At 42.0% G+C, this 25765-nt stretch overlaps 1 protein-coding gene across 2 annotated transcripts in view; it reads left to right on the top strand.

The window, feature by feature from the left end:
- The first annotated feature begins 1211 nt into the window (after window positions 1–1211).
- The window catches only part of SLC17A8 (solute carrier family 17 member 8), a 41307-nt gene continuing 16753 nt past the window's right edge, over window positions 1212–25765 (top strand). For both annotated transcript variants that reach the window (XM_077807664.1, XM_077807663.1), the window contains exons 1-3: window positions 1212–1312; window positions 13546–13798; window positions 18681–18799. In XM_077807664.1, the coding sequence (XP_077663790.1) occupies window positions 1212–1312; window positions 13546–13798; window positions 18681–18799 (473 nt within the window). The remainder of the gene's footprint in view (window positions 1313–13545; window positions 13799–18680; window positions 18800–25765) is intronic.

Raw genomic sequence — 25765 nt, 5'->3', positions numbered from 1 at the left:
TATATCTTGAGGGATCAGGGGAATACTGGAAAGTATAAATCCACCTATTTTCCTATATTGATTGTGAATTCAAAACCAGGAGAGTTTTGGGTCTCCCCACCCCACCATCACCAGGAAAGCAAAACATACTGGCAGCATCCCAGCACCAATCAAAAAGAGGCAACATTTTTGCCTTTGTTTCCATAACCAAAGCTTGACAACTGAGACCTTGCCAAAAGCCAGGCTGCCTCAGGTCACCCCAGCTCAATGCCCATAGTATGCAGGTGTTAGGGGTTTGCCAGATAGTTGCATTTTTACAAGAGCTTTTGTTAAAAGTCTGAACTCAATGCTAGAAAAGACATGTTGTCCTAGCAAAGCCATGCTGAATGGGAAAGGGTCATCTCCCTCATCCTCTTTGTGTTAAAATAAAAATAAAGAATTAACCCAATTTACAGCCAATCTTTCATTGCCTGTTCAAAGAGCAGCACTTTAAAACTCTTCTGCATCTGCCTGCCTGAGGCCCTAGTGATATCAATAATAAATGACATGTCTTGGAAAGACATATTTGAGCCCAGATCAGGCAGGTGCATGTGGGTAGGGGGCTTATATGGACCGGGGGATAAAGAGTGACTGGGAACTGTAGCCTGTAATTCCCATCCTGCATCAGAGAGAACTTGTAAATGTTTAATAAACTTTGCTTCTTCCCATTGCTTTGGATGAGATCCTATTAATAAATTTGAGTGGCTTGAGGACAGGTTTTGTGTCCGTTACTATAGCATCACCTTGCATAGGATCTCGGCATGAGAGAGGCAGCGGGAGGAGGGAGGGAGAATGAGACTGAGCAAGCCAGTGTGAGGTGCAGGCAACAGCACCAGGTCCAGGAATACAAACATCAGCATCTCTCCAGCTCCTCCAGCTGCAGCCCTTTGGACTAGCCTCCTTCTTGCCAGGTGCAAGCCCCTGTCGCACATACACCGTGGAGCTGCAGCAATTGTGCTGCTGAGCCCTTCCTTCTTCTTAGAAGATTTCACACTGGAGCTCTGCCTGCCTGACTTTCTTGTTCTGGAGGATCTGCGTTGAATTTTCCCTCTGGGCTACTTTCTAGACCAACTGGTGGTTGTCCCAGAGATCAACAAGGTGACTAACAGTGACCCCCAAGTCTGAAAACAGCAACTATGACTGCAGCAGTGAATAACTGTTAACCAAAAGGATTTATTTAGAAGACAGACAAAATGCCTTTTGAAGGGTTTAGTTTACTGAAAGACAGATTTTTGAAACCAGGGAAGGAAGAGGTGAAGACCACTGTCAGTGACTCTCTGGGGAATCTGCAAAGGTAAAATCTTATGGAAACATCCAAGAAGGATTCATATTTTGTTCTAGTTAAAGAAATTTTAGGGTTATGTTTATTAAAAGGAAAGATGTGAAGAAAAATCTGTTAATAAAAATAGGAGTTAAGGTTGCAGAAAAAATAGCTGAGCACACATGAGAAGATACAAACGTTAGCAAATAAAATAACGTTACAGCATTGACTCTATCTAGACTATAAGGTATGTTATGCTGAACAAGAGTTGAAAGTAAATTATGAAACATTACTCTAGTGTTATGTAGAGCATGAAAAAGGACCACAGTTAAACACAGTTTTAAATATTTAATGGAAGTGATTTCTACTTTTGGCTTGCATGTGAAATGATGATCATTGTGCAAATTACGACATGCAAACTGTATGGGTAGATGTTTAAAAAGATTTAGGGTAAAATATTCAAAAATGCCCAATTGACTTAGAAGCCTAGTGACTTTCAATGAGATTTAGGCTCCTAAATTGCTTAGGTACTTCTGAAAATTTTACCCTTGATCAATAACAGAAAAGCCATCCAGTGAAAATCTTGTGTGTGTGTGTGTGTGTGTATTTTAGCTAGGGCAAACAGGAGTTTGAAAGACAGAAAAGAGAATCTGGGGTTTATTAGGTGCAGGAAAAAAAAGTTCACCATTTTCACCTTAATTTGGAAGTTTAAAATAAAACAAAAGCGTGAACATTTTTACTTTTGAATAATTTAAAAAAAAACTATACACACACAAAGGAATCAAATTGATAAGTAAAGGAGAAACATGGATATTAGTACAAAATAGTAATATTATCAGTAAAGGCCTCTATCCTGCAAACCTTTACACACATGCTAACTTTAAAGACATGGATAGTTCTATTGACTTCATTTATTTTTATATTTTATGCATAATAAAGTGCCAATAACTTCAATGGTGCTACTCACATGCTTAATGTTAAGCACATACTTAAATGTTTGTAAGATCAGGCCACTGTTTGCAATTTGATTTATTGTTAATTTATTTTATTCTATTCAATTGATATGTGCTTTTACATACAAAGATCAAATTTCTGCTTTTTAGTTTTGGGAGTGCTGATCCAGGTATAATTCTTGGTGCATCTGTGCTTGTCTTCTATTCAGAGAAAGGGGAAAAAAATGAATTCATTTATATATTACACTGTGGTACATATATGCAGAAGAGTGGGAGAGAATCCTTTTTTTTTAAGGAGTCACTAACATATCTCTTGCTATAGTGAGGACTTCTACACCAGGGATGGGCAAACTTTTTGGCCCGAGGGCCACATCAGGGTTGCAAAACTGTATGGAGGGCCGGGCACGGAAGGCTGTGCATCCCCAAACAGCCTGGCTCCCACCCCCTATCCGCCCCCTCCCACTTCCTGCCCCCCTCAGAACTCCTGACCCATCCAACTCCTCCCTGCTCCTTGTCCCTGACCACCCCCTATCCCCGACTGCCCTGACCCCTATCCTCACCCCCTGGGACTCCCATGCCTATCCAACCCCCCCACGAACCTCTGCCCCCAGACAGGCCCCCTGGGACTCCCACACCTATCCAATCTCTGCTGTTCCCTGTCCCCTGACTGTTCCCTGGGACCCTCTGCCCCTTATTCAACCCCCCCACTCCCTGCCCCCTTACCATGCTGCTCAGAGCAGCAGGAGCTCGCTGCCCGGCCAGAGCCAGCCACGCTGCCCAGCAGGAGTGACGGGCCAGAGCACTGGTGGTGCAGTGTGCTGAGGCTGCAGGGGAGGGGGCACAGCGGGGGAGGAGCCAGGGGCTAGCCTCCCCGGCTGGGAACTCAGGGGCCGGGCAGGATGGTCCCACGGGCCAGATGTGGCCCACGGGCCACAGTTGGCCCTCCTCTGTTTTACACCTTGTAAACACACTGCAGCATACTCAGAGTATTTATTCCCTGCGTAGTTTCTCCTGAACTTTTCTCCATCTTTTATACAAAGCCAGGCATTTGCTTTTTGACTTGCAAAATATATAAACAGTACACACACAACCAAGGAGCATGGTTGTACAACTAAATCACAAGTCATTTTGCTGTGAATCCTGCTGGTCCATATGAACAAATGTACTTAGTGTTTATAGTGTAACATTCAGGTGGCATATCCATGTGGCTTGTTGGCAGTTCATTTGGTTGCCATGTGGAAAACTCACTCAAGCTTTGAATTGTCTTTGTTACCCAAATGTTTGCCAGCTCTTGTTAGAGTTCAGCAACTGGTTCAAATACCCATCAGTAAGAACTGGTCTCACGCTTTGCCCAGAACTTGTTGTGAGCCAAACCAAGCCCTATTTGAGGTAGAGAAAAGTCTGTTAAACTTTTTCTTTTTAAATGTTCACATGCTTCTGCCCTTCCCAATTTTAATGCCAAGGGAGAATACAATGCAAGGCTATTCTCATTGTGTCTACAACCAGGCTCAAACCAAGAAGCATTGAAAGTTTAATGAGAAAGCCTGTTCTTGGGAGATCTGGAGCCCAAACTAGTTTATGTTTGAAAAAGTTCTGTAAACTATTAAAACGTAGCTGTTTAGCTTGAGGTTCACCCACGGCTATTTAAAACAAACTAAAAATATGACCTTTGTTTTTATGATGGTAATTGTGCTGGGCCAAATTCAGCCTTGACTTTGTTCCCCATCCAGCCACACTGACTTCAACAGTATGTAAATCAGCACAGAATATTACACATTTTCTAATATTTGGTTGATGACTGATTACAGATTGCTATTTAGCAACCTGTAGAAAAAATTACAGGCATTGGAAAATATGATGGGTTAAAGGTGTGATTTTTTTTCCAAAATAATTGCATAAATGGTATTCTTCTACTTTCCATTCAAATATTTTAAAATGATCCTTGCAATTTAAGATCCATTGATCCAATAATTCCCTCCTGTGTGATCTTATGGAAGCTCAAGTTGCTGTTTGTTGTAGGGTGACCAGATATCTCGTTTTTAAAGGGATAGTCTGTTTTGGGGGACTTTTTCTTATATAGGCGCCTATTACCCCCCACCCGTGTTCAGTTTTTTCACAGTTGCTATCTGCTAACCCTAGCTTGTCATCAGTTGGAATAACTTAGCTAGAGGTTTTAGAAATTGCTTTAACCATTCCAATTTAGAACAAGCTTAAAGTGCAATAATAGCATGTTCTTGATTAGCCTAAAATTCATTCAGCTGATTTTGGACTTGGATTAATGGGTGTTGGGGCCAGGAGTCTGCAGGCTTTTCTGCATTTCCCAGGAAAAGAGGCTTTCTCCTGCAAAACTTCTAAACTCTGCAGACGTATGCGCTTAAGGATTTCCGTGTAGAGAACTTTATACGCTACAGCACAATCTCAGGCCTTGTATACCATGAGGATCTCAGCTGTCTTTGAGCAACCACTTGTGTAGCTGCACCCCTAGTGTAGACAACCAAATCTACTATAGTGCCATTCCGTGTAGTTTACCCCTGCTTGAAACGGGGGTAAGCTGCTGTGTTGCAAATCACAGTTTGCATAGCGTTTGCCTGCGTACACTAAGGTTTTTGCATTGGTGCTGCTATTCCAAGAGTTGGCCATCAATGACTAGAACCTGGACAAATCCCGAGTGATTGAACAAGACCTCAGAAGGTGTGTTCATCTTTGGATAAATGAGGGTTTTAGTTGACTGATATTTGAATCCTTGAGGTTACACTGAATCTGCTAATTCTTGCTGCCACGATGAAACTGATGAGTGTGTTGAGGACAGTTAATGATGTTAAAGAGGAAGATGTGAAATTTGAATGTTGTGTAATTCTCATGTTGCTACAGCCCCCTTGTATCAGGTAATGGTTATTCTGAAATGTATCAATCTGTATTGTAGGTACTTATAATTTTCCCATCACTATAGCATCTGTGCAATTTTAAATAATTAAAAAATGAAACTGTTTAAATTCTGCTCTATTCTGCTGTATGTAATTGCCTATCTTTGCCAAATGTGGTTTAGTTTCTACACCAAAATAAATAAATACAGCGAGGTGAAGGTGCACTTGCTCTAAAAATTATTTTTTTTCCTAGTAATTTTGGGACTTTTAAAAAGTTCATTCAGGCTGTTTAATCAGTAGTTTTAGTATGAAAAATCCAAAGACCTTGTTCAAGAGGAAAGAAAATGACTAGAAAAAGCGGCAAAGGATAAACGAGTACCGTGTCTATGAACACTAAATATAGGAGCTCTACTGACATTCTGTTTTGAATAGATTTTCAAATATTTAGTGTATGAACTTTAAGGGTGGGATACATACATCCTTAAAATTCCCAGGTGGATTGTGTCCAAAAGTTTAGATGGCTATCTATGAATGGGTAATAAATCTGAAAGTGTGTGGATAATGCCCCTGAGAAGTACACACACACTAAAAGGGGACATTTCTGAACTTCTAAAACTAATCCTTCATAAATGATGAAAATAAGAAGGCTTGTAGGAAAATCCAAGAGACTTTTGTATAGTAAGTCTGACCTATCCTGGCAAATGCATCCCAGCATGCAGCATTAAGCTCTCCTCTGGCTTGGAACCACATGCAGACCCAGTCAAGAGGAGTGGAACCTTCCCACAGGAGAGGAGATGTGGAGTGTTCTTTGCTTGCTCCTCTCCCCATATGAGACTACCTACCTGTATGGAAGAAGTGAGTGAAGCCTGAGGCTCTGCATGGGAAAAGGTAGGGCAGAAGACAAGGCAAGATAAGACTGCTGAAGGGGTGAAAGATTGGGAGTCCCTCAAGAAGAAACATGATCAGATTCGAAGATGAATAATTTACAATGCACAACTGGGAATAGCCTTAAAATCCAGGGGCTGTGGAGAGAGAGGTCATGCATTCCTGGTGGCCATAAATGTTTTTTAAACAAAGCCCTATTTTAAATTATTATTGTAACCACCATTTTGTTTTCTTGTTTCTGAATTTTAGGAAGTACCAGTGTAAAAAGGGCGAGCAAGTGTGCGAGGCCATGCCTTGTGGAGATCTGTTCATCCGTGCTTGATGTCCAAATGTTCATTCTCAAATTTTATTCTTCAGAACTTAATACCAAAAGGAAAAAAAATCGTGTGAAGGACAAAGAAATGGCGTGATATACGGGATGATCATGGCCAGTATGAGCACAGGCGGAACAATGTCCTACAGCACTCTGTTCAAATTAAACTAGACAAAATAGGGCATTGCATGTATTCTGAAGCATCTTGCAATATGCCTCAGATGTGAGGCATACACATATTTTTTAATTGGGTTACTGTGCTATAAGGGAGAGTTGAATATTCAACCTATATCTTCTTAGGGCCCAGTCCAGCTCTCATTGAAGTCCATAGTAAAATTGTGACTCAGTGGAAGCAATACTGGGCCCAAGGTCCTAGTTTTCCTGGTTCACTAAGCACTACACCAAGTCTTGGGTCAGAGGAATGTTTTCATGTCTATGAGCATTGTCAGTCAGCTGAAAATGTATAGGTGTGAACAGATGTTTCAGCTTTGCACAATCATCTTATCTATGTCAGCTGCCCAAAATGCTGCTGTTACTTAAAATCTTACTTATTTCAAAGAACAGTTCTTTAATTTACTTTTGCCTGCCTCTCGCTCCACTTTCTTGGAAGATTTGCTTTGTTGATCAATAACTTCTGACTTAGATTGTCAAAGGAAGATAATTACATACTTTGGCTTACTAATTACATATTTTGGCTTACTAATAACTACTTTTACATCACAGCAGTCTTAATAATTTAACCTTTTCACTTTCTATGGTTGTTTACTTCTGGCATTTCACTCAGCTTGGACAATGAAACCAGACGGATCAATTTCACTTTTACGTACAATTTTCCCAAAGAAAAAAAGGTAATTAAAACCAGTTGCTTAAAGGAAAAACCAACCCACACAAACCCTTAAAAGCAAGAAACTGTCCATTGAATGTGTCCTCCTTTAATATATCTTAATTTGCACACATTACTTTCACTGACAAACTTTGATCCTTTGTCTATAAGTCCTAAACAAGTCCAACATTTATATATCCCACATTCTTTGTGATGGTACTATAAAACAAAATTTTAACTCCAATCTCATCAAGATCTCTTAGAAATCCATGCAATGGTGGACAGTGTGATATGTTATTTATGATGTGAGGAAGTCTGAGGCTGGCGTTAAACTTTTGTGTTACAGTGAAAACATGAGACGTACAGCGTGTGATGTATCAGTTAGCATTGTCATTGCAAAGTGTAGAGACTTCAGAACTTTTAAATGAAATCTCATGTTTGAAAGGATATGGTAAAATCAATAGGAAACCGCTAAATCTATTATTTTTACGTTATGGATTTGCACAGTCTTTTGCGTGGGACGCTACCTGCTGGTTAGGGAGGGATGGTAGGTTACAATTATAGCGGTCAGGAGGATGTTATGCTTAAGGCATTTCAGCTCTCCCAGGATGCTTCAGCTAGCTACAGGTAGATCAGCTGGAGACAGCCCACCTGCATGTGCTCTGGCAAGATTTCTCTATCTGATTTCAGTGTGGTAACAGAATAGAATCACTCAGCACTGTTACAGCTATGGTGCTGTAAAAGCTTTGGCAGGACTGAAGGTTCAAAAGGGGCCTTGAATTTCTTCCCAGATTTAAATATGTGTTGTCTCTAGAACAGCTTTTCTGCCACACACCCAACTAAGAGATGCTATGGAGGTTCCACTGGCAGGCAGCTATATTTTAATGCTGAGTGTTGGAAAAACAACTTCATATTGTTCATATAAGTGACAAAACCATTTCTTTTAAATGGGCCTAAAATAATCAGGAAACAAAATCATTCCCCTTAAATACAAAATATGTAAGATCTGCAACAGCTTTGTTCAGGAATCTCCACTTTTTTAAAACTCTGAATTCTACTCTTGTGTCAATTGGAAGCAGGGGGGAAAATGCCTACTTCTGATCAAGTGTAGTAACTTTTGAGAAGAAATGAGTATTTAAAAAAATGTAGCAAGCTATAGTTTAGTTAAGTCTAAGTTGCCTTGTGCCAGCAGGATGGCCCTCAGCACAGTTTTGTATGTGAAATTATTTCTGTTTTAATCATATCCCGTAATTACAGCGGTTATTTAGACTGTGAGTAAATAGTTCTGACAAGCCCCTAAAGGCTACGGAATGGTGTAAATTAGCCATTTCTTAAGCAACCAGACCAACATCACTGACATCTTATCAGAGAATTATGTGAATATCAATTTTTTTTTTGTATGAACGAACATCAACCAAGGGTGAGTGTGGCTATACAACAGGAGATATTAACAGGGGAAAATAGAAGAGTGATGTACTGCAAATATGCTACAGGCCGGGTACCTGGAAAAAGGAAATAACTAGCTCTTATCAGAAAAAGTTAAACCATTTCATAACCTTGCAAAGCAGTTCAGTCTTCCTTGGCGTTTATAAGTAATTCTGCTCATCATTTCACAGCAATAAAATCCTTCAATAGTAATTCCTCAGCAGATGCAGAGAGTCGCATTCTGAGTCTGTCATTTCAAAGCTGATTTCCAGGTGACAAATAACATAAACTGAAAGGCTTTGTGTAATGCAAGTGCTGTCTAAGGGCTCCAGGCTTCATTGGATTAAGCACATGCTTAAGCTTATGAGTTGGCTATTGACTTCAACGTGGATATTCGTATGTTCAGAGTTGATCATGCTTTTAAGTGTTTTGATGGATTGAGACCTAAGGCCCAAATCCACCATTTTAAAGCAATGAATAAAAAGTTAATGTTGGGAAGGGAAAAATTTAGCTTATGTACAGAGAGTGCACTTAAAGTTCATTCTGCTCTTAAGGTAACTACCAGTTCTACCAGCGATATTCTTGTAGATTGGGCATGATGAATATGAAATGCATAACCACAGAAAAATGAACTTGCTGTTGAAAAGACAAGTGCCTAGATTATTATGCTAGTTGGTTTTGCAACTTTTTATTTTTGTTAAAATGAAAATTCTTGCTTAGCTAGACTTTAAGATTCAATTTTGCTATGTATAGTTTTATATTGGGTGAATGGCAAGAGGTGCAGAGCTGTGATGAATCCCCCAAAGCAAAGATGCTTTTCCAAAGCTTATTCACACCTCTTCAGTCTGCAAAATGTGGCTGGAAATCTCACGCTAACAGTATTTTTTTTTCAATATTTCTAAAAAATTCTGCTTCTGGTTGGATTGGAAAGCAACGTCCTATATAACAGCATTGTCTAAATGTAAGAGATTTGACACATCTATGCTAGGGCCAGGAGTAGTATCAGAAGTAGGAGAGTGCTTTGAAAGGAATAATGCTAACTATAATGATAGTTAATGTAAATGCAATCATGAGCCAAATGAGGTTTGGTTTTAAAGGCATTTCTTTTATCAATAGTTTAAGCTGAACAGAAAATGCTCTCATGTCTTAATGATTTCTGATAGGTGGGTGGCTTAGGGCAGTGCTTCCCAGCAATGGAGGACAGGCCGCCTTGGGGAAGAGGGGAAGACTTAGCCCCCAATCAGCTCCAACTCTCATTGCAAATGTGCTCACGTGATGACAGTTGAAGCAGCAGCTGGCTCCTTGAAGGTCACTCAACTTCCTACCCTATGTCCACAATGACCCCTAAAGCAACCAGCCACAGGAACAGTTTGCATGTAGAGAACTAGTCTCTCACGGGCCCAAGGGAACACATATAGTCTGGCCCCATGCAGCCACCAATAGCTGCCTCTAAACCAGATAGCATGTTGCCTTCTAGTGAATGAGGATCCAGGAGGGAGAGACAAAGCAAACGAGCAGAGGAATAATAATTAGAATGGACATGCACACAACGCACACATGTAAAAGATGCAAAGGAAAAAGAGAGGACTAGAGGCCAGGAGACAGAAAATGAGATTACAGGAATGGTGCTAGAGCACAGTGTGAGGAAGCACAGCAGAGGGAGTCATCTTCCAATCAATCCAGCACAATGGGGGCTCAGGAGAAGTCTGGGAACTACTGGATTTAAGGAGATTTTTAAGTGGGCTGTAGAAGTGAACCTGTCACCACTAGCTCACTGGGTCAAATCCAGGCCAGGACAGCACATTGTTACTATTTAGTGGTGATTTATTGCCCAGTGTGAATTAAGTTTCAATCTGGTTGCAGTGGACAGTGTTTACATCACAAAATTTATCACCACAACAGGCAATCTCAGCAAAGAGGCTAGGACCAGGAGATTAAATTATTTTCTTACCCTTCAAAGCACGCTCAAGGCATGATATAGGAACAGTGTGGGGAAGTTTGCACTGTAGACACTGGATCTTTCGTGTGGATAAACAGAAGGCTTGGGAGCTCCAGGCTGCCAGTTTGGCACTTTTCACCAGCACTGAGTTCACTATTATTCTTTTCTAATACTTACATTGAGAGGTGAAAGTAAGTCGATATGGGCCGATACGGTGTACTGGTAAGAAAGTGGCTGCCGGTATGGGCCGGTACACAGCTGACATTAAAGCGCTGCCGTGGCAGAGCTTTAAGCACCATACCGACAGGGCTGCTGGGAGGGGGAGGGCACAAAAGGGGCAGCTGTCCCGGGGCCCAGTGATTTCCCCAAGCCCTTTAAATCGTCACCAGAGTCTCGGGTGGTGTGGGCTTGGGCAGTGCTGAAGGGCTGGCTGGGGGAGTCTGGCCCCAGCCCCACCCTTCTGCCCGAGGCCCCACCCCTTCCGGGGACCCAGAGCCACGCCCCCACCTTGCCCAGGACCTCGGCCACCCTGATTACTGGTAAGTCCTTTAAGTTACTTTAACCCCTGTTTACATTACTGAAGAACCCAGAGCCTCCATCACCAGGGGCCTCATGGTGTTAAGTGCTGTAAGGTGGAGCAGTCATTGCCCAGAAGAACTAATACTTCTGGTAGCTATGCATTCATTAAGAAGAGATGCTTGCACTAAATAAAGCGAAGTTGCTTTTGTCTGACCAAATAGGGGGATAAGAATTTATTACAGCAGTGTCTCTCAACTGTTTGGCATGACCCCTGGGGGGTTGGGAGGTGTTGATAACAATTGAAAGCAAAGAAAACCTTGCTTCCCCACTCCCTGCTCATTCTTATCCTTCAAGTTCTAGTATTCCGTCAACCTCTCAAAACGCACACACAAATAAATTATATAGGCTTATTGTTAGTATTCATACACTTTTTACTCTTACTTTTATAATACATGCAAGGACGTCATGAACATTTTTGATATTGAATAAAGGGTTGCCCACCTGAAAACGCTGAGAGACACTGTATTAGAGCAATCTGAGTGTGCCCAGAAAGGTTGTTAATAAGAGATGTTACAATATTTTTGTATTAAACAAATTGTGTTCCACTTGTATTGGGATGTTTTTGTAAATGGTGTCCAGATATTTGTATAATAGTATAACCTGAATACTCTGCATGCCTTCCTTCAAAAAAAATTATTTGAAACTGAAACAGGCCCAGAGATCTGAATACCCCTCTGTCATTCTGTTTGTGAGTGTCAATGTCAGGGATGACTGTCAGAAAACGGGGCAGACCCCCCAAACAGGTGGTGCATTCTATAATGAGTAGGGCCCTACCAAATTCACGGCCATGAAAAACGCGTCACGCACTGTGAAATCTGGTCTCCCCCCATGAAATTTGGTCTTTTGTGTGCTTTTACCTTATATTATACAGATTTCACAGAGGAGACCAGCGTTTGTCAAATTGGGGGTCCTGACCCCAAAGGGAGTTGCGGGGGGGGTCACAAGGTTATTTTAGGGGGTCACGGTATTGCCATCCCTACTTCTACTCTGCCTTCAGATCTAGTCAGCTGGAGATCAGGGGCGGTTGGCCAGGCGCCAATCTCTGAAGGCGGCGCCCCGCCAGCAGCAGCGCAGAAGTAAGGGTGGCGACACCATACCAGGCCACCCTTACTTCTGCCCTGCTGCCTTCAGAGCTGGGCGGCTGGACAATGGGAGCTGCTAACAGAGGGCCCAGCTCTGTAGGCAGCAGCGCAGAAGTAAGGGTGGCAATACCTCTGGGCGACGTGTCACATAGGCTGGGGAAGGCTTTGCTTTCCCAAACAGCCCAGCATGGCCCCGCCCACGCTCCTCCCTGAGTGAGCCACCTCCTGCTTGCCCTGCCCCAGCCCATGCAGGCTGCTCCTCTTCAGGGAAGCTGGCTGGGGTGGCTTGGACTTGGGGTGGCTGGGTGGCCCCGGGTGCTGGGGCTCGATTGCCTGGCGCTGGGGTGGGGGGCTGGAGGCGCTGGGGCCAGGAAGCGGGGCCCATGAGCCCTACGCTTTGGGGGCCAGGGGAGCCCACCCTGTGCTCAGGGGGTGGGGCTGTATGCTGCCTGCCCTGTGCTCTGGGGCGGGGGGGCACACACTACCCACCCACCCTGTTCTCAGTGGCTGTACTGCTGGCCCACCTGCCCGGTGCTCCGAGGCTGGGGTGGGGCTGGCGGCCGCAGAAAGGGGGAGGCTCCTGCGGGGGAAGGGGCGCAGGTCCTCAGGCGGTGGGGTGGGCCGGCTGGGGACTAGCTGCCCCCATCTGGCGGTTCACCAGCCGCCCTTGGCAATACCATACCAGGCCATCCTTACTTCTGCGCTGCTGCTGGCTGTGGCTCTGCCTTCAGAGCTGAGCTCTTGGCCTGCAGCCACCGCTGTCCAGCTGCCCAGCTCTGAAGGCCTTGCCACTGCCAGCAGCAGCTCAGAAGTAAGGGTAGCAGTACCGCAACCCCCCCACCCCTCACACACAATAACTTTGCGACCACCCCTACAACTCCTTTTTGGGTCAGGATCCCTACAATTACGACACCATCTGTAAAATGGGGCTGCTAATACCTTCCTTTTGTATAGCACTCTGAGATCTATAAAAAAAGAGCGTTGTGTGTGCTTTCAGTATAATTTAGAACATTTGGTAATTATGGTTAAACTGGAGAGCATTGGCAATGCGGAGTTTATTTTCCTTTGTGGAGTTCGTCATTTCTGATAACCTCAGCACAGCTTCCATATTTGTGCTTGCAAACAGCACTTGCACGAGCATCTGGCCAGTTAGATGTCCAACTACCTGATGTGGGTCTGTGGACTTGGAAGGTTGCACATGCAAAAAAATTCAGGCAGTTTTTGAAGATCTAGCCCTTTAAAAGTATAACTGCTTTTTAATTCACTGCATTATAGCAAGAGTTAAATCTCTTCTACGGATTTAGTGTGTTGTGGCCGATTAGAGTGTGTTGCTGCCATGCACATATGAAAGAGTTTTACTGGCAGAATAATACATTTTCCTTTTCTCCTTCATATCATTTTAGAAAAATTGATGGAACCAACACAGAAGAAGATCACATTGAATTGACTGAAGAGGGAAGGCCTGTGCTGGCGACTACTCACAAACCTCCCCTATGTGACTGCTATTGCTGTGGACTACCCAAGCGCTACATCATTGCCATAATGAGTGGTCTGGGCTTTTGCATTTCTTTTGGAATTAGGTGCAATCTGGGTGTTGCCATAGTGGAAATGGTTAACAACAGCACAATCTATGTGAATGGAAAACCAGAGCTTCAGGTAAAGAAGCATCTGTTGGTCTTCGTTCTTATCTGGCCTCTACTACCGCACCATCAAAGTACCTCACAAATACTTATCTTGATAACACCCCAGTGAGGTAGGGAAGTGCTATTGCAGATGGGAAAACGGAGACGCAGAGAGACTAGCCCAAGATCACGCAGGGCCATAAATTGAATTTGGGTCTTGTGGGTCTCAGTCAAATATCTTAATCACAAGATGGGCCTACTTATAGAAACCTACATCTTTCACACAATGCATGGGCATACACTGGTTCAAAGAAGGTGCTGATCACCCTCTACTTATAATGGCTTCCCCCCAAAAATTGCTTTTCAATCCCAGAGGTGGTCCCCTCTGGGTCAGGGTTTGGTCCCTCTGGGTCAGGGTTGAGCACACCATGGAGCAGCATATAGACAAGGTTGCCTTGCTGTGGCCTGTACAGAGCTTGTTCTGAGTCCAGTGGGCTTTTTCTGAGTTCCAAACTGCTTAGTTTAGCATTAGATTAAGCTGAGAAATGGGAATGCAAAGATTTTTAGCGTTTCCATGCAAGGTACAATTAACATTTTTTGGATTGTTTTCCCTTTAGCCAGAAGTATTTCATGACTCATGGTTTATTTAGGCTTGGGCATTTTACTGTTTAATACCCAATTTATTGGTTTTCCTTATGGCTCAGGGTATATTGTCAGATGAATGCATGGGGACTCCTGTGCATTGCCATGGGAAGGGGGGAGGGGGGCGTGGAGGTAGAGAAAACAAATCTAATAGCATTGCTTCTAAACTTCTCCCCACCATGCTTTAAAAAGACATTTGTTTTTGGAGCAGTCACTCCCAAAATGAAGGGTGTTCTGCAGCCAGGTCTGGCAGGTGGGAAGCAACAGAGAAGGGAAGTTGAGTGTGCAAAACCTAGTAACTCTTGGGGGACAGGGAGCTACTTGTATACAAGGAGCAGCAAGCCATCCCACTGATTTCCCTCGTTATCCCTTTTGCAGGAATATCCCCAAAAGATAAGATGCTAAATGGGGAAGAAACATAAGGGTTATCGCGATCAGAACAGTATCCTGGCTCTGATAGCAGCCAATACCAGAAATGTCCAAGGAAGGTATAATAACCTCCATAATAAACAATTATCAAGAGTATAGCTAAGGGGGAAGGTCTTTCCTAATCCTCAGTAGTAATTAGTTGTTTTATGTTCTGGAGCGAAAGGTTGATATGCCCTGTACATTTATCCTAACTAGTGTAACTCCGGATGATCCTATTATGCATATAGGGCCAAAGATTTAAAAAACAGGTGCCTAAAGATAGGCTCCTAAATCCTAATTTTTGAAAATCAGGTCATTGATGAATTCAGTGCTGAGAACCTAGCAAAGGGGAGCAATAGGCAGACATGCCAAACCCGTGAAAAAAAAATGCAGAAATTGGGCTTGTTTTTGGCTTAATTGGATTGTGAGTTGCTTGTTGGCTAGTTTTTGGCTGTAGCTTGTTGCTTGTGTGGCTTGTAGCTTGTTGCTTGTTTCTTCTTTTTTTTGATCGGCTCCCAGCAAAGGGGGGCAAGCAGGGGCAAGCTGGGGCAAGGGAGGGAGAGAGTCAGGGGTGCACAGCAGGCCCATTACAGTCCCAGACTGCACGCCGGAGGGATCTAGTCACATAGAGTGTTGGGGCTTTTAGGGATTGGCTTGTTTTGGCCTTGTTTTGAAATGGGATTAGCTTGATTTTTGGTTTATTGTGAAAGTCGCGGTGCTTATTTACCACGTGAAAGTTGCCAACCGTGGCGATAGGGTGCCCAGTACTTTTGAGAATCAGGCCACTGCCTCAGTTTGGTTTTAGGGGCCTAACTTTACAAAAACTCATTTAAAAAAAAATTTTAGTCAGCAATGTCTGATTTTTTTAAAAATCCTACAATTATTCTTTACTTTTGATGTCTTCCATCATTCCATCAGTGGCTGGGTCTTTAACTTAACTGCAGTGAGGGGGGAAAAGTTTGTCGTCATCAAGTACCCCAGGATCAAAGTTGCTGGTCCCACAACCAGAGTGACTTCTTTAAGACCTCACATCAATGTCTTTATTTAAGTGGAAAAATAGTCTTTTCTCAGGTGTATTCTGTTGACTTCTTGACTTCTGTGGGAGAAGTAGTGAAGTCCAATAGTCAGGGTTTGATTCTGCTCCACTAACATCAATGAGAGGTTTTCAAGTCCTTAGAGCAGGTGACTAATACCTTAGGGCCAGATTTTTAAAGAGATTTGGATGCCTACAGGTGCAGATATATGCCAAGTGGGATTTTCAAAACCACTTAGCCGCCCAACTTCCATTCATTTCAGTTTGAATTAAGCATCTAGATGCTTTGAAAGATCTCACTAAGCGCCTAAATTCCTGTAAAAATTTTGCCATCAGAATTTTGGGTCTAATTCCTGGCTCTGCTACTGGCTCCCGGTGTGAACTTGACTGTGTTACTTACCTTTTCTGTGTCTTTTGACTGATTTTTCTAAAATGGGGATAATAACCTACTTCACAGGAGTATTGAGCTTTAACTTACATTTTTAATGTGCTTTGTGCTCCTTGGACAAAGGCCATTCACTGTGGAACTGCAAAGCATCATATTACTCCCAGACGTAGCAGGAGAGCATGGCCTTGCCTGCCTGCCTATAGATAGCCTTTGTTTTGCCATTGTACGCATTTTTCCAAGTCATCAGCTCAGCTCTAATGGGAAGCAGACACTTCCTTGCTGCTACCAGTTTGTTACTAGAGCTGCTTGGAAAAAAGTGAAAATCTTCATGAATTTTTTTGAAAATTGTCACCAGTTTTTAGAAAAATGTAAAAAGGGCCCACAGTATTTTTCAAGACTAAAAAATGCTGATCAATTCTACTTGTGATCACAGGGACATTCCCACCCCTATGACTCTAAAGACAAGAAGCTTCTTTCTTATTTTTCTATGTGGAAGATGGGAGCTGGATAAACCCTTCCCATCATGCTGTGGCTCCACAACCTTTCCCATTCTTCTCCCTCCTCCTCCTCCCATCTGCTAAACAAACTGATCAGATTCAGCAAGCACAAAATGAGCCCCCCAGAAGTGGATGGAAAGCCTACTACTTCTTCCTCACTGGTAGTCACCATTGGCCAGTCCCTGAGCATGGAGCTGCATGCTGGCCCTGGGCTTATTCTGTCTAATTCCTGATCTCTAGGATCCATCCAGCCTATGCTGCTTCTCACAAAGAGGCAGGACTTGGTAAGAAGCAGAATATATCTCCTACACAGGCCAGGGAAGAGAGGGAGCGCCCAGACGAGAAGAGGCAGGTTGAGATTGGATTGCCTGTGCCCACAAGTCTTGATTTAGTCCTTACCCTGCTCTGGGCACAAATCCTCCCTTCTTCTTGACAAGGTGCCCTTATAGGTCTCCCAAACACCAAGACACTGGTCAGTCCTTTGTGCTTTCAGGACTGACCATTATTTTAAGCTTTAAACTAGAAATCATTAATAGAAAATGGGGACATTCTGCAAAGTTAATTCGTGCACTTGGAAAAAATAACCATAAAAAAATACCCCAGCCCACTAGCATGATCTCATCTGAGTTTTGTATTGATGGGTGAGAGCAATGTTTTCAGCTCTTTTGTTAGAGTGACTGGCTAATTAAAGTGTCTGATCAAAATGAGAAACTGTTTTGCATTTTGTTTGTTTGAAAAAAATCTAACAGGGTGAACTGAATCTGCCTTGTAGCATACAGAAAGGCACAAACATAAACCAAAATGTCACTGCTAAGGACTCTCTTTAGTTTCCATTTTTTGGGTAGTGTTTTAGTGAGGCTTCCTGATTAACAATACAAATGATGGTGCTGTTTTCGAAAGATTCAACTGAAGGCTAACCACCCCTCCTCTCTGTTTCCGTACCATGAGGATGACCATGAAACAGAATGTCACACTTCTCCTATGCCCAGCAGTAGAAGGTTGATCCAAACAAAGGCTGTCACACAGGCTCATTTAAGCATTCTTACAAAGAACAGTAACAGCTGCATGCAGGGGGAGCTTTGAGAGGTAGACTGAAAATATTTCCGAATGCAATTACATTAAATAGGGACAGATACACACAGTTCAGGCTTGTGTCTGTTCATCAGACATTTGTAGGCTATGGGTCATCTGTGTTGATTGCGCTGGTACCCGAATTTAAAACTAATATAATTCTTATCATATTTAATCTAATATAATATACCTAGCTAGCTATTTTTATTCAGGTTTGTTTTAAGGAGCCGTCTCTCCCCACTAGCCAGCAGAGTGTCTCCTCTTTGGGAATTTCATCCCCACCTCCTCCCTCCCTTCCCTCCCCCCCCCCACTGAACACAGATGGTTGATGCTAGGAATCTAAGGGCTCAACAATAAAAACACTGCAATGAAATAAAAAAGGTCCAAATGGTCCAAATATGCATCCCACCCAAAACAAAGGATGTGTCACAAGGGCAAACATGATAACTGCCAGGGACCTAACTCACCAGATGAGAGATCAGTTCCCTATTAATGCAAAGAAAAGGAATTTAAAAAGGGGATTGCTATTAGGGACTCAAAAATGGTCAAGGCAGATCAGCGCCAGGAGGTAGTTGCACAAAGACTTGACTGAGGAAGACCTGTCCTTGGTTTTATCCTGGTTGAACCCCCGAATCAAAACTTGACTGCTTAAGAGATTATCTCAAATGTGTTTCAAGGCACTATTTAATGAGCTAGTTGTCATATCCGTGCTGTAATGGGTTGAGAAGTAGTCTGTACACGTCCAGTGTATGTTATCCATGGTACTATGGGAAGTGTGGCTCAAGTGATGACTTTTAAACAACTTCCAAACAGGATTTATCCAGGAATCAATATGTTAAATATTCACCTTATAGTTAAAATGCTGTTTCATTTGCAGAAAGCTCAGTTCAGCTGGGATCCAGAGACAGTAGGACTTATACATGGCTCATTTTTCTGGGGTTACATTGTGACACAAATTCCAGGAGGGTTTATCTCAAACAAACTAGCTGCTAACAGGTAAGATAAAGTAATGGGGCATATAAATATTTTTTCATGATCACTGTTACATCATTTAACATAATATTTTATTGTGATAAATGTATTTCAGGGATATTATGGGTACTAATCAATATGTGGTATTTATGTCTATTATGGAGTGGTGCTACTCCCGCTGTAGCTAACAATGGAGCTAGCTTCCCAGTCTAAGCTCGATTTCCGACTCCATTCTAACAGGTTACTACATTGTGCTCATTACAATAGTACCTGAGTGCATTCCAGTAGCAAATTAGGTGACGTGACTAACATCTATCACATGTTGTTTGTTCTCTTGTTCTCTCCCCAGGGGACAGAAATATGTCTTGTTTTGGTAGGGTTTTTTGATGGGGGTGAGGAGTGGGTTTGCAGGTGTTTAATATACATATTGTTTTGTATTTGGGTTAGAGTAGGCAGGTCAAAGAAATGCACTCCTAATATAACCCAAACCACTTTGTCTATCTGAAATTTTTACATGTTTCATGTCATCTCAGAAAATGTTTTCTGAAAAGTTTTGGGCAAATCACACAAGGGGATTTACACATGTCCCTGTCATTTGCTTATTTACACATGTCCCTGTCATTTGCTTTTCAAAGATTTTTCTAATGCTTTTTTGGCTCATCTTCTCTCTGAAATAGATTCGCAAAGAAACTTCAGCTTTTTCTCTTCAAGGGTCCCTAATGTATAGAGATGCTTTTCATAGGTTTTGAAGAGGAGCATGTTGGAATTGTGGAGCTATTTAAAGATGCTGTCCTGAAAGTGCTCGTACACACAAAAATACAGCTAGACCTTCTCTTAAATACCTGTATTATGGGCTGAGCTAGTAGTAACATCTATGGCTAAGGCTGCCTAGCACTTTGCATTAAGCCTCTGTTTTCAGTTTCTTGTAACTTCACCAGACTTTACACATTTGTGCAGCCATTTTCCAAGCTTGCTGATTTTAAAAAAAAATTAAGTTAAAAAACCCCACTCAATTGTTTTCAGAACGAACTTTAACAAAACTAGCTATTTTTCATTAAGTAAATAGTATCTTCAAACATTTGTTTGAAGAGTTTCCAGGATTTGAAGCATGAACATAGGTGATGGATAAATAAGGTTGTCTCAAAATGTCTGGTGGTTTTCAGGATGGCACTATCTCTAATATTGTTAACCAGGTTTTCTAAAGTATATATATGTGAGAAGGGGGAGAGATCACAGAAATTATAGATGGAAAATAGCTGTTTGGTCATCAAGCCTATTCCTTCTCAGTGTAAGGTAGATGTTTGCTTTCTAGTGCTTTGCACCATCTAGATACAAATGTCTCCACAAATTGAAAAGAGTTTGTTTATTTGTATGGTAAGAAAAGAAGGGAACAGTACAACTGGCTTCATTGTGCTGTCTTGCTTGAAATCAAAGTCCCTTGCCCTCTGCATTTTGCCAATAGCTATAAAAAGTTACATATGGCAAAAGTCCACTGCATGGCAGTTCTTCATCAAAGCATAGAGTCCCTCCCATGCACAGCTGCTTCTATAATGACTCTGGGACTTTTAACTTTCCACACGGAATGGTCCATGGCTCCAACCCCTCTCCTCAGATCTTCCAAAATGTACTCTGGGCTTAGTTTGCATCATTCCTCTTACAAAATTAGCATCCTCTACTCTTGATTCCTCCACCAGACAAAATTGTCTGATCTCAGTGTTTCTCTTATCCATCCAGTCTGCAAATCAGCTGGCCTGACCGTAGAGGTATCCCCAGTCTTCTGATCTCTCTGAGCTGCCCACAGAATGTACCAACTCAAACTTCCACAAACGTACCAATATTTTACCGAGTAAAGCTGAAGAAATTTTTTTTAAGGTCTGACAAATAGCACTCTTGGTGGGAAGATGAATCTGTGAGACCTTACAGCTGATTTAAAATACACATATCCATTTCTACAATCCAAATACACTGCAAATTACATACAATCTAATGGAAAATGTGAACTCAATCCAGAGCATTCTTTCTATAGTGAAATTTATAGTGTATCAAATTGTCCGTATTTTAAATAACATAAAGTTATTGCTTGTAATATCAAAAAACAACAACAAAAACACCATCAAAAACACTTCTGTGACATTTTGGTAGGGGTTTCCATGTACTTGTATTGAAAAAGTACAGAATATGTCCATATCAGCTGGTATATGTATTCTCAAAAAGAAAAGGAGTACTAGTGGCATCTTAGAGACTAACCAACTAACACGGCTGCTACTCTGAAACCTGTCTATATGTATTCTGTGGCTCATGAATCTAATTTATGGTCTCAATATGCCTATTTGATCTAATAACCAAACTCTACCAATTCAGCAGAGAAATTGGTGCTGGGATGGGAACCTTAAATGGGTGTATCACTTACGTACATCACAGGCAAGAAGTCAGTTAGGTTTTATACAGGAAGTGGCAAGCTACTGTTATAGTTTCTAGCATTAATTATACTACTTGGTTATCATGTTCACTTTGCATCAGAGCCTCCAAATCCTGTTTCTAAGTTGCAGAATAGATTCTGAGAGAAACCGATACAGACGCAACAATTTTCTCCAGCTTTTACTGACTTTTTAAAAAAGTATATTGTGCTTTGCTTTTTGGTCAAATTAATTTTTGGTTGTTTCCTCTATTTTCTTGTAAACAACAAAATCATAGGTAATTGTGACCTAACTGCATTTATTATATCCATCCATAGGCACATATCATGCTATTGATGTGCACAATGTAATACTTCTGTGGCCACATGATTTTCATAGTTGTCATCTATGCAGTATACTGTGGCCTCAAGGCTTGACCATGATAAGTATGTTTAGAACTCAGGATGTCTTAAGACAGACTAGGTCCTTGAAAAATTCCCTAAAAGGGAAATTTCTATTTGCAGTAATAGTATTAAGGTTTATATCTAGAGATACTCCAAACTCCCTTGTTTTCACTCATGTGTTCATGCAACCATTTTCTCCAGATTCAGTCCCGGTGGGTTCACCACCCATCCCAAGTTTCTCTTTTAGAAGAGGAAGGATGGCCTTGTTGTTAAGGACCTGGATAGTAAGTAGGAGATCTGGGCTCAATTCCTGACTCTGCTACCGACTCTCTTTGCAAACTTGGGGTGGTTGTTTGATCTCCCTGTGCCCCTTCTATAAATGGTGATAGTATTTATTTCTTTCCCCCTACCCTTTGTTGGTCCTGTCTGCTTACACTCTAAGCTCTTTGGGACAAGGACTATCTCACCACATGTTTGTATTGAGTGTAACACCACCGTAGAACCTCAAACTCAGCTGAACTCTCAAAGCCCTACTATAATGCAAATAATTTATAATAATAATTTCAATTCTCAGCGCAAAGCTCAGCTGAAAATTCACTGGGTAACCTGGTTTTGTACTGGAAGTGATTCAAAACCACTCAAACCCACAAATTTCCCTTCGTTATGGTGTGAAATCATAAATTACCCAACATTTCCACAGATCCACATTGACTTGAAAAGTTCACATCAACCAGTTAATAACAGTGCACCTTAAATTACTGCTCACCATTACAAAATATGTCTGACTGCTGTAAACACCATTTTAACTTGTCCATTGTTATTTCCTAATAAAGAGACACTGAACCTGAGGCGCATCCTGATATCGGCTTTCAGGAATAGAACACCATTGGTCAGCAGAGTCTATCATTTAAGAGCTCTGTTCTGATTTCACAATGGCAGCTTGCCAGGGACCCAAATGGGGAGGCGAAAAGAATATATGAATGAATTAGGAAGACTGGGCTATTTTTAGCCAAGGAAGAGACCAGCTTATCTTAGATTCAAGGTATTACACTGCTGGCAAGATGATGGCTGTTTTTGCAAACATGCCTCACCCTCATAAAGAGTAGCAAAACACTAGCTAATTCTAGCTCAGCCACTCTTATTTATATCTTTGGCATACAAAGAAACTATATGGAATGAAATAATACAGAATGTGAATTCAGTTATTAGAACTGTGCAAGTGGAAAATAAATCCTACTCTTTCCCTATAGATAATTCTTTCCCTCACTTTTTTACCTACATTCTGTGTAATGCACTGTAATTCCCTGAAGTGTGTGGGCTCCTACAGCACTACAATAAAGAATACATTTCCCTTGATGGCAAGGTGTGGCCAGTGTAGCCAACCTCCTCACCTCCTTTAGTGATAATGGATGTAGCGCAACTAAATATTCACTCAGCTTTGAAAATGGCCCCTCAAATGTTCGTGGGTGACCATTTGCTTCCACCGCCATTTTGGCATTCTGATTCTCAGAACACTTTTCATATTGACTCTGTTCATTTTATTGTTACTGTCCTCTCCCAGCCCCTTTTTCTGTTGTGTCCCTCAGCTGAATCCTGCTTGTCACTGAAGCGGTCAAAGGCTGAGACTGTCTTCTTTGCTGATGTATGTACAATACTTAGCACCCAAAGGAACCTTGGGTTCGTAGGCACTACTGTGATTGTGGAGAATCAGGGAGTGATGTGTTTTAATTTTATGAATATCAGGTGCACTGCAATTTACCTGTTATCATGCCAGACTACAAGGAGCTAAATCAAGGGAGTCTGTTTGGAGACAAACAGGAAACAAAACAATGGCAAAGATGAGGTACAGTCCAGGTAATAGCAAAGGTCCTTGAGGAAACAATGGGGAAGTTATTAATTGGGCAATACACCCTGCATGGTTACAGCTAGGCAGGCAAGGTTTATTTGCCCAGACATGAACCCAGGACTAGTGGGGATGCTAAAACCTTAATGATGCTGGTCTGGCAAAGAAGGTGGGGAGGGAGTTGAGCGCCCAGGGACAGCAATTGACAGAGACACTGAGAGAGAGAGAGAAATGGCAGCAAGCGGGCTGTCTTTCTTGGATAGAGACGGGGGATAACTGGGCTGAGGGGAACTTACAAAAGCTGGCAGGGAAACAATACAGTGTAGGTAAGACCCCGGTCAGATAAGCCTTTGTTTGTTTGATCCCTTTGCTTTGTGTGCTCTGTATATGTGGGTGAATAAATAAAGCTTTGTTTTGAGCCACTTTAATCAGCTATTGTCACAGGACGAAAAGGGCTGACAGGTGCCAAACACAGTTGGGCCTGTCAGAATAACATGGCTGGAAAATGGGGGAGGAGGGGATGCAGCCCAGAGATCAAGTCTGAGAGTGGTAGAACTTGTGGTTCTACCCAGAGACGGGTGAAGGCATGCTGGGTATAAATCTAGCTTTGGCATGTGGGGGAAGGACTAGAGGACCTCTTGAGGTCCCTTCCAGACCCACATTTCTGTGATTCTAAGGTAGCAGCCCTGGGGGACTGCTTTAATGTCTGCCAACTGGCTATGGTCCCTCTGCACCAGGGCCAAATATGTGCATGAGTGGATGGTGTCACAGGGACCTGATACTTCAACTTTGCACTAGGTGAGAGCAGACTAGGATAATTCTCAGTGAGCTGGATCTGGCTGATTTGAGACTTAGGCAGTGCAAAGGGCACAGAACCCAGCCAAGAATCTGTCTCATTAAACTTAAAAAGGTGGCCTGAAAATGTCCTGTTACTACTGTAGACATCTTATCAGGGATCACTACTGTGATATGATCATTAAGCTGGTTCTTGGTGATATCAAGTTTAATAATTTCCAGAGACATTGGATTAGTGAACCTAGGAGATGCATAGCATATGTAATGCAATCCACAGAACTGATTTGTTGTCTAGAAATGAAATTCATAGATTTTGTCAACAAGGTGTGAAAATTTGAGAAATACAGTAAGTTTTAGTTCTTATTTTAATAATCCTAACTAAATAAAGATTCCCATTTTTTTTGTCAGGTACCTTCTTTCCACCTTATTATTCCCACTGTCTATTTTTTCTATTTTCTTTCCTGTGGCACTGTGGGGTCCAGTTTTTCAATGAATTCTTTAAGAGGGCATCCAAATGCCATATATGAGGACTCAGACAGGCAAGTAGGTGCTTCAGCTATTCCATGGCCCTAGAGATTGGCAAGCAGTGCTCAATTTGTGCCAAGGCTGAGCCCCGGCACCTCTGGGCTTGCCACATCATTTATGAAAGTAAAAAAAAAAAAAAAATTGCTTGAGCATTGGCACCTAATTGCTTGAACCATGGCTCTTCTTTCATTATACATTAAGCATTGCTGGCAAGCATCCAGTTTATGCCAGGTAGAAAATGATCGTCATATGATTCAGTTTCAGACACTTTTTCTGTCACTTCTATTGTTACTGTTATTTACTATTTTTATGGTGCAGTAAGTGTTGAACTGCTCTCTATTTACACTCAGAAAACCCCAGGCTGCAAGGATTCGCAGTCAGACTTGGGTGTACTAGGTAAACCTGCACTGGAAAGTTGGGTTGTCCTGTCCTTCAACTCCAACTATGCTGGGCACCCAAGAATGTTGCCTATATCTGTAGTCATGCCACAGACCTTTCTGCTACTCTTTTCTTTGTGTCTGAAATCGAATATATAGGTTGGGTGACTGCAGCCAATATAAATAATTTTCAGAACTCCTCTAGCTCTATGTGAATTCAGATTCTTGATTAATTTGAACATAGCTGTGCCCTGCCTTATTAAGAATTCAAGAGTACAGATTCATAATTTTTTTGTAGGGTGCGCTATATCTTATTAAAGATGCTACCTTTTAGACACGTCCCCTCCCAGTCACTATCACATAAAATCCTCATGGCAATTGCTGACATGGAAAAGTAATATTAGGAAAGTAGTATCTTTTAAACTGTTTTCTAATGCAGATTAGCTGCTGGAAACTAGCAGAACCAGCAACATGGCTCAGGAAAGCGCTTGAGCCAGTGCTTCACATTAAGCATGCGCTTAGAATTCCTTGAATTCAATAGGATTTAAGCATGGGCTTATGCACTTTCCTAAACAGGGATGCTTTCCTGAATCAGTACTCATGGAACCAATCAGTTCACCATGAACCTCCAGCAAGTGCTCTAAGGACCC

This window comes from Eretmochelys imbricata, chromosome 1 (genome assembly GCF_965152235.1).
Source record: "Eretmochelys imbricata isolate rEreImb1 chromosome 1, rEreImb1.hap1, whole genome shotgun sequence".
NCBI lineage: Eukaryota > Metazoa > Chordata > Testudines > Cheloniidae > Eretmochelys > Eretmochelys imbricata.
This window is presented reverse-complemented; position numbering and strand designations above follow the sequence as displayed.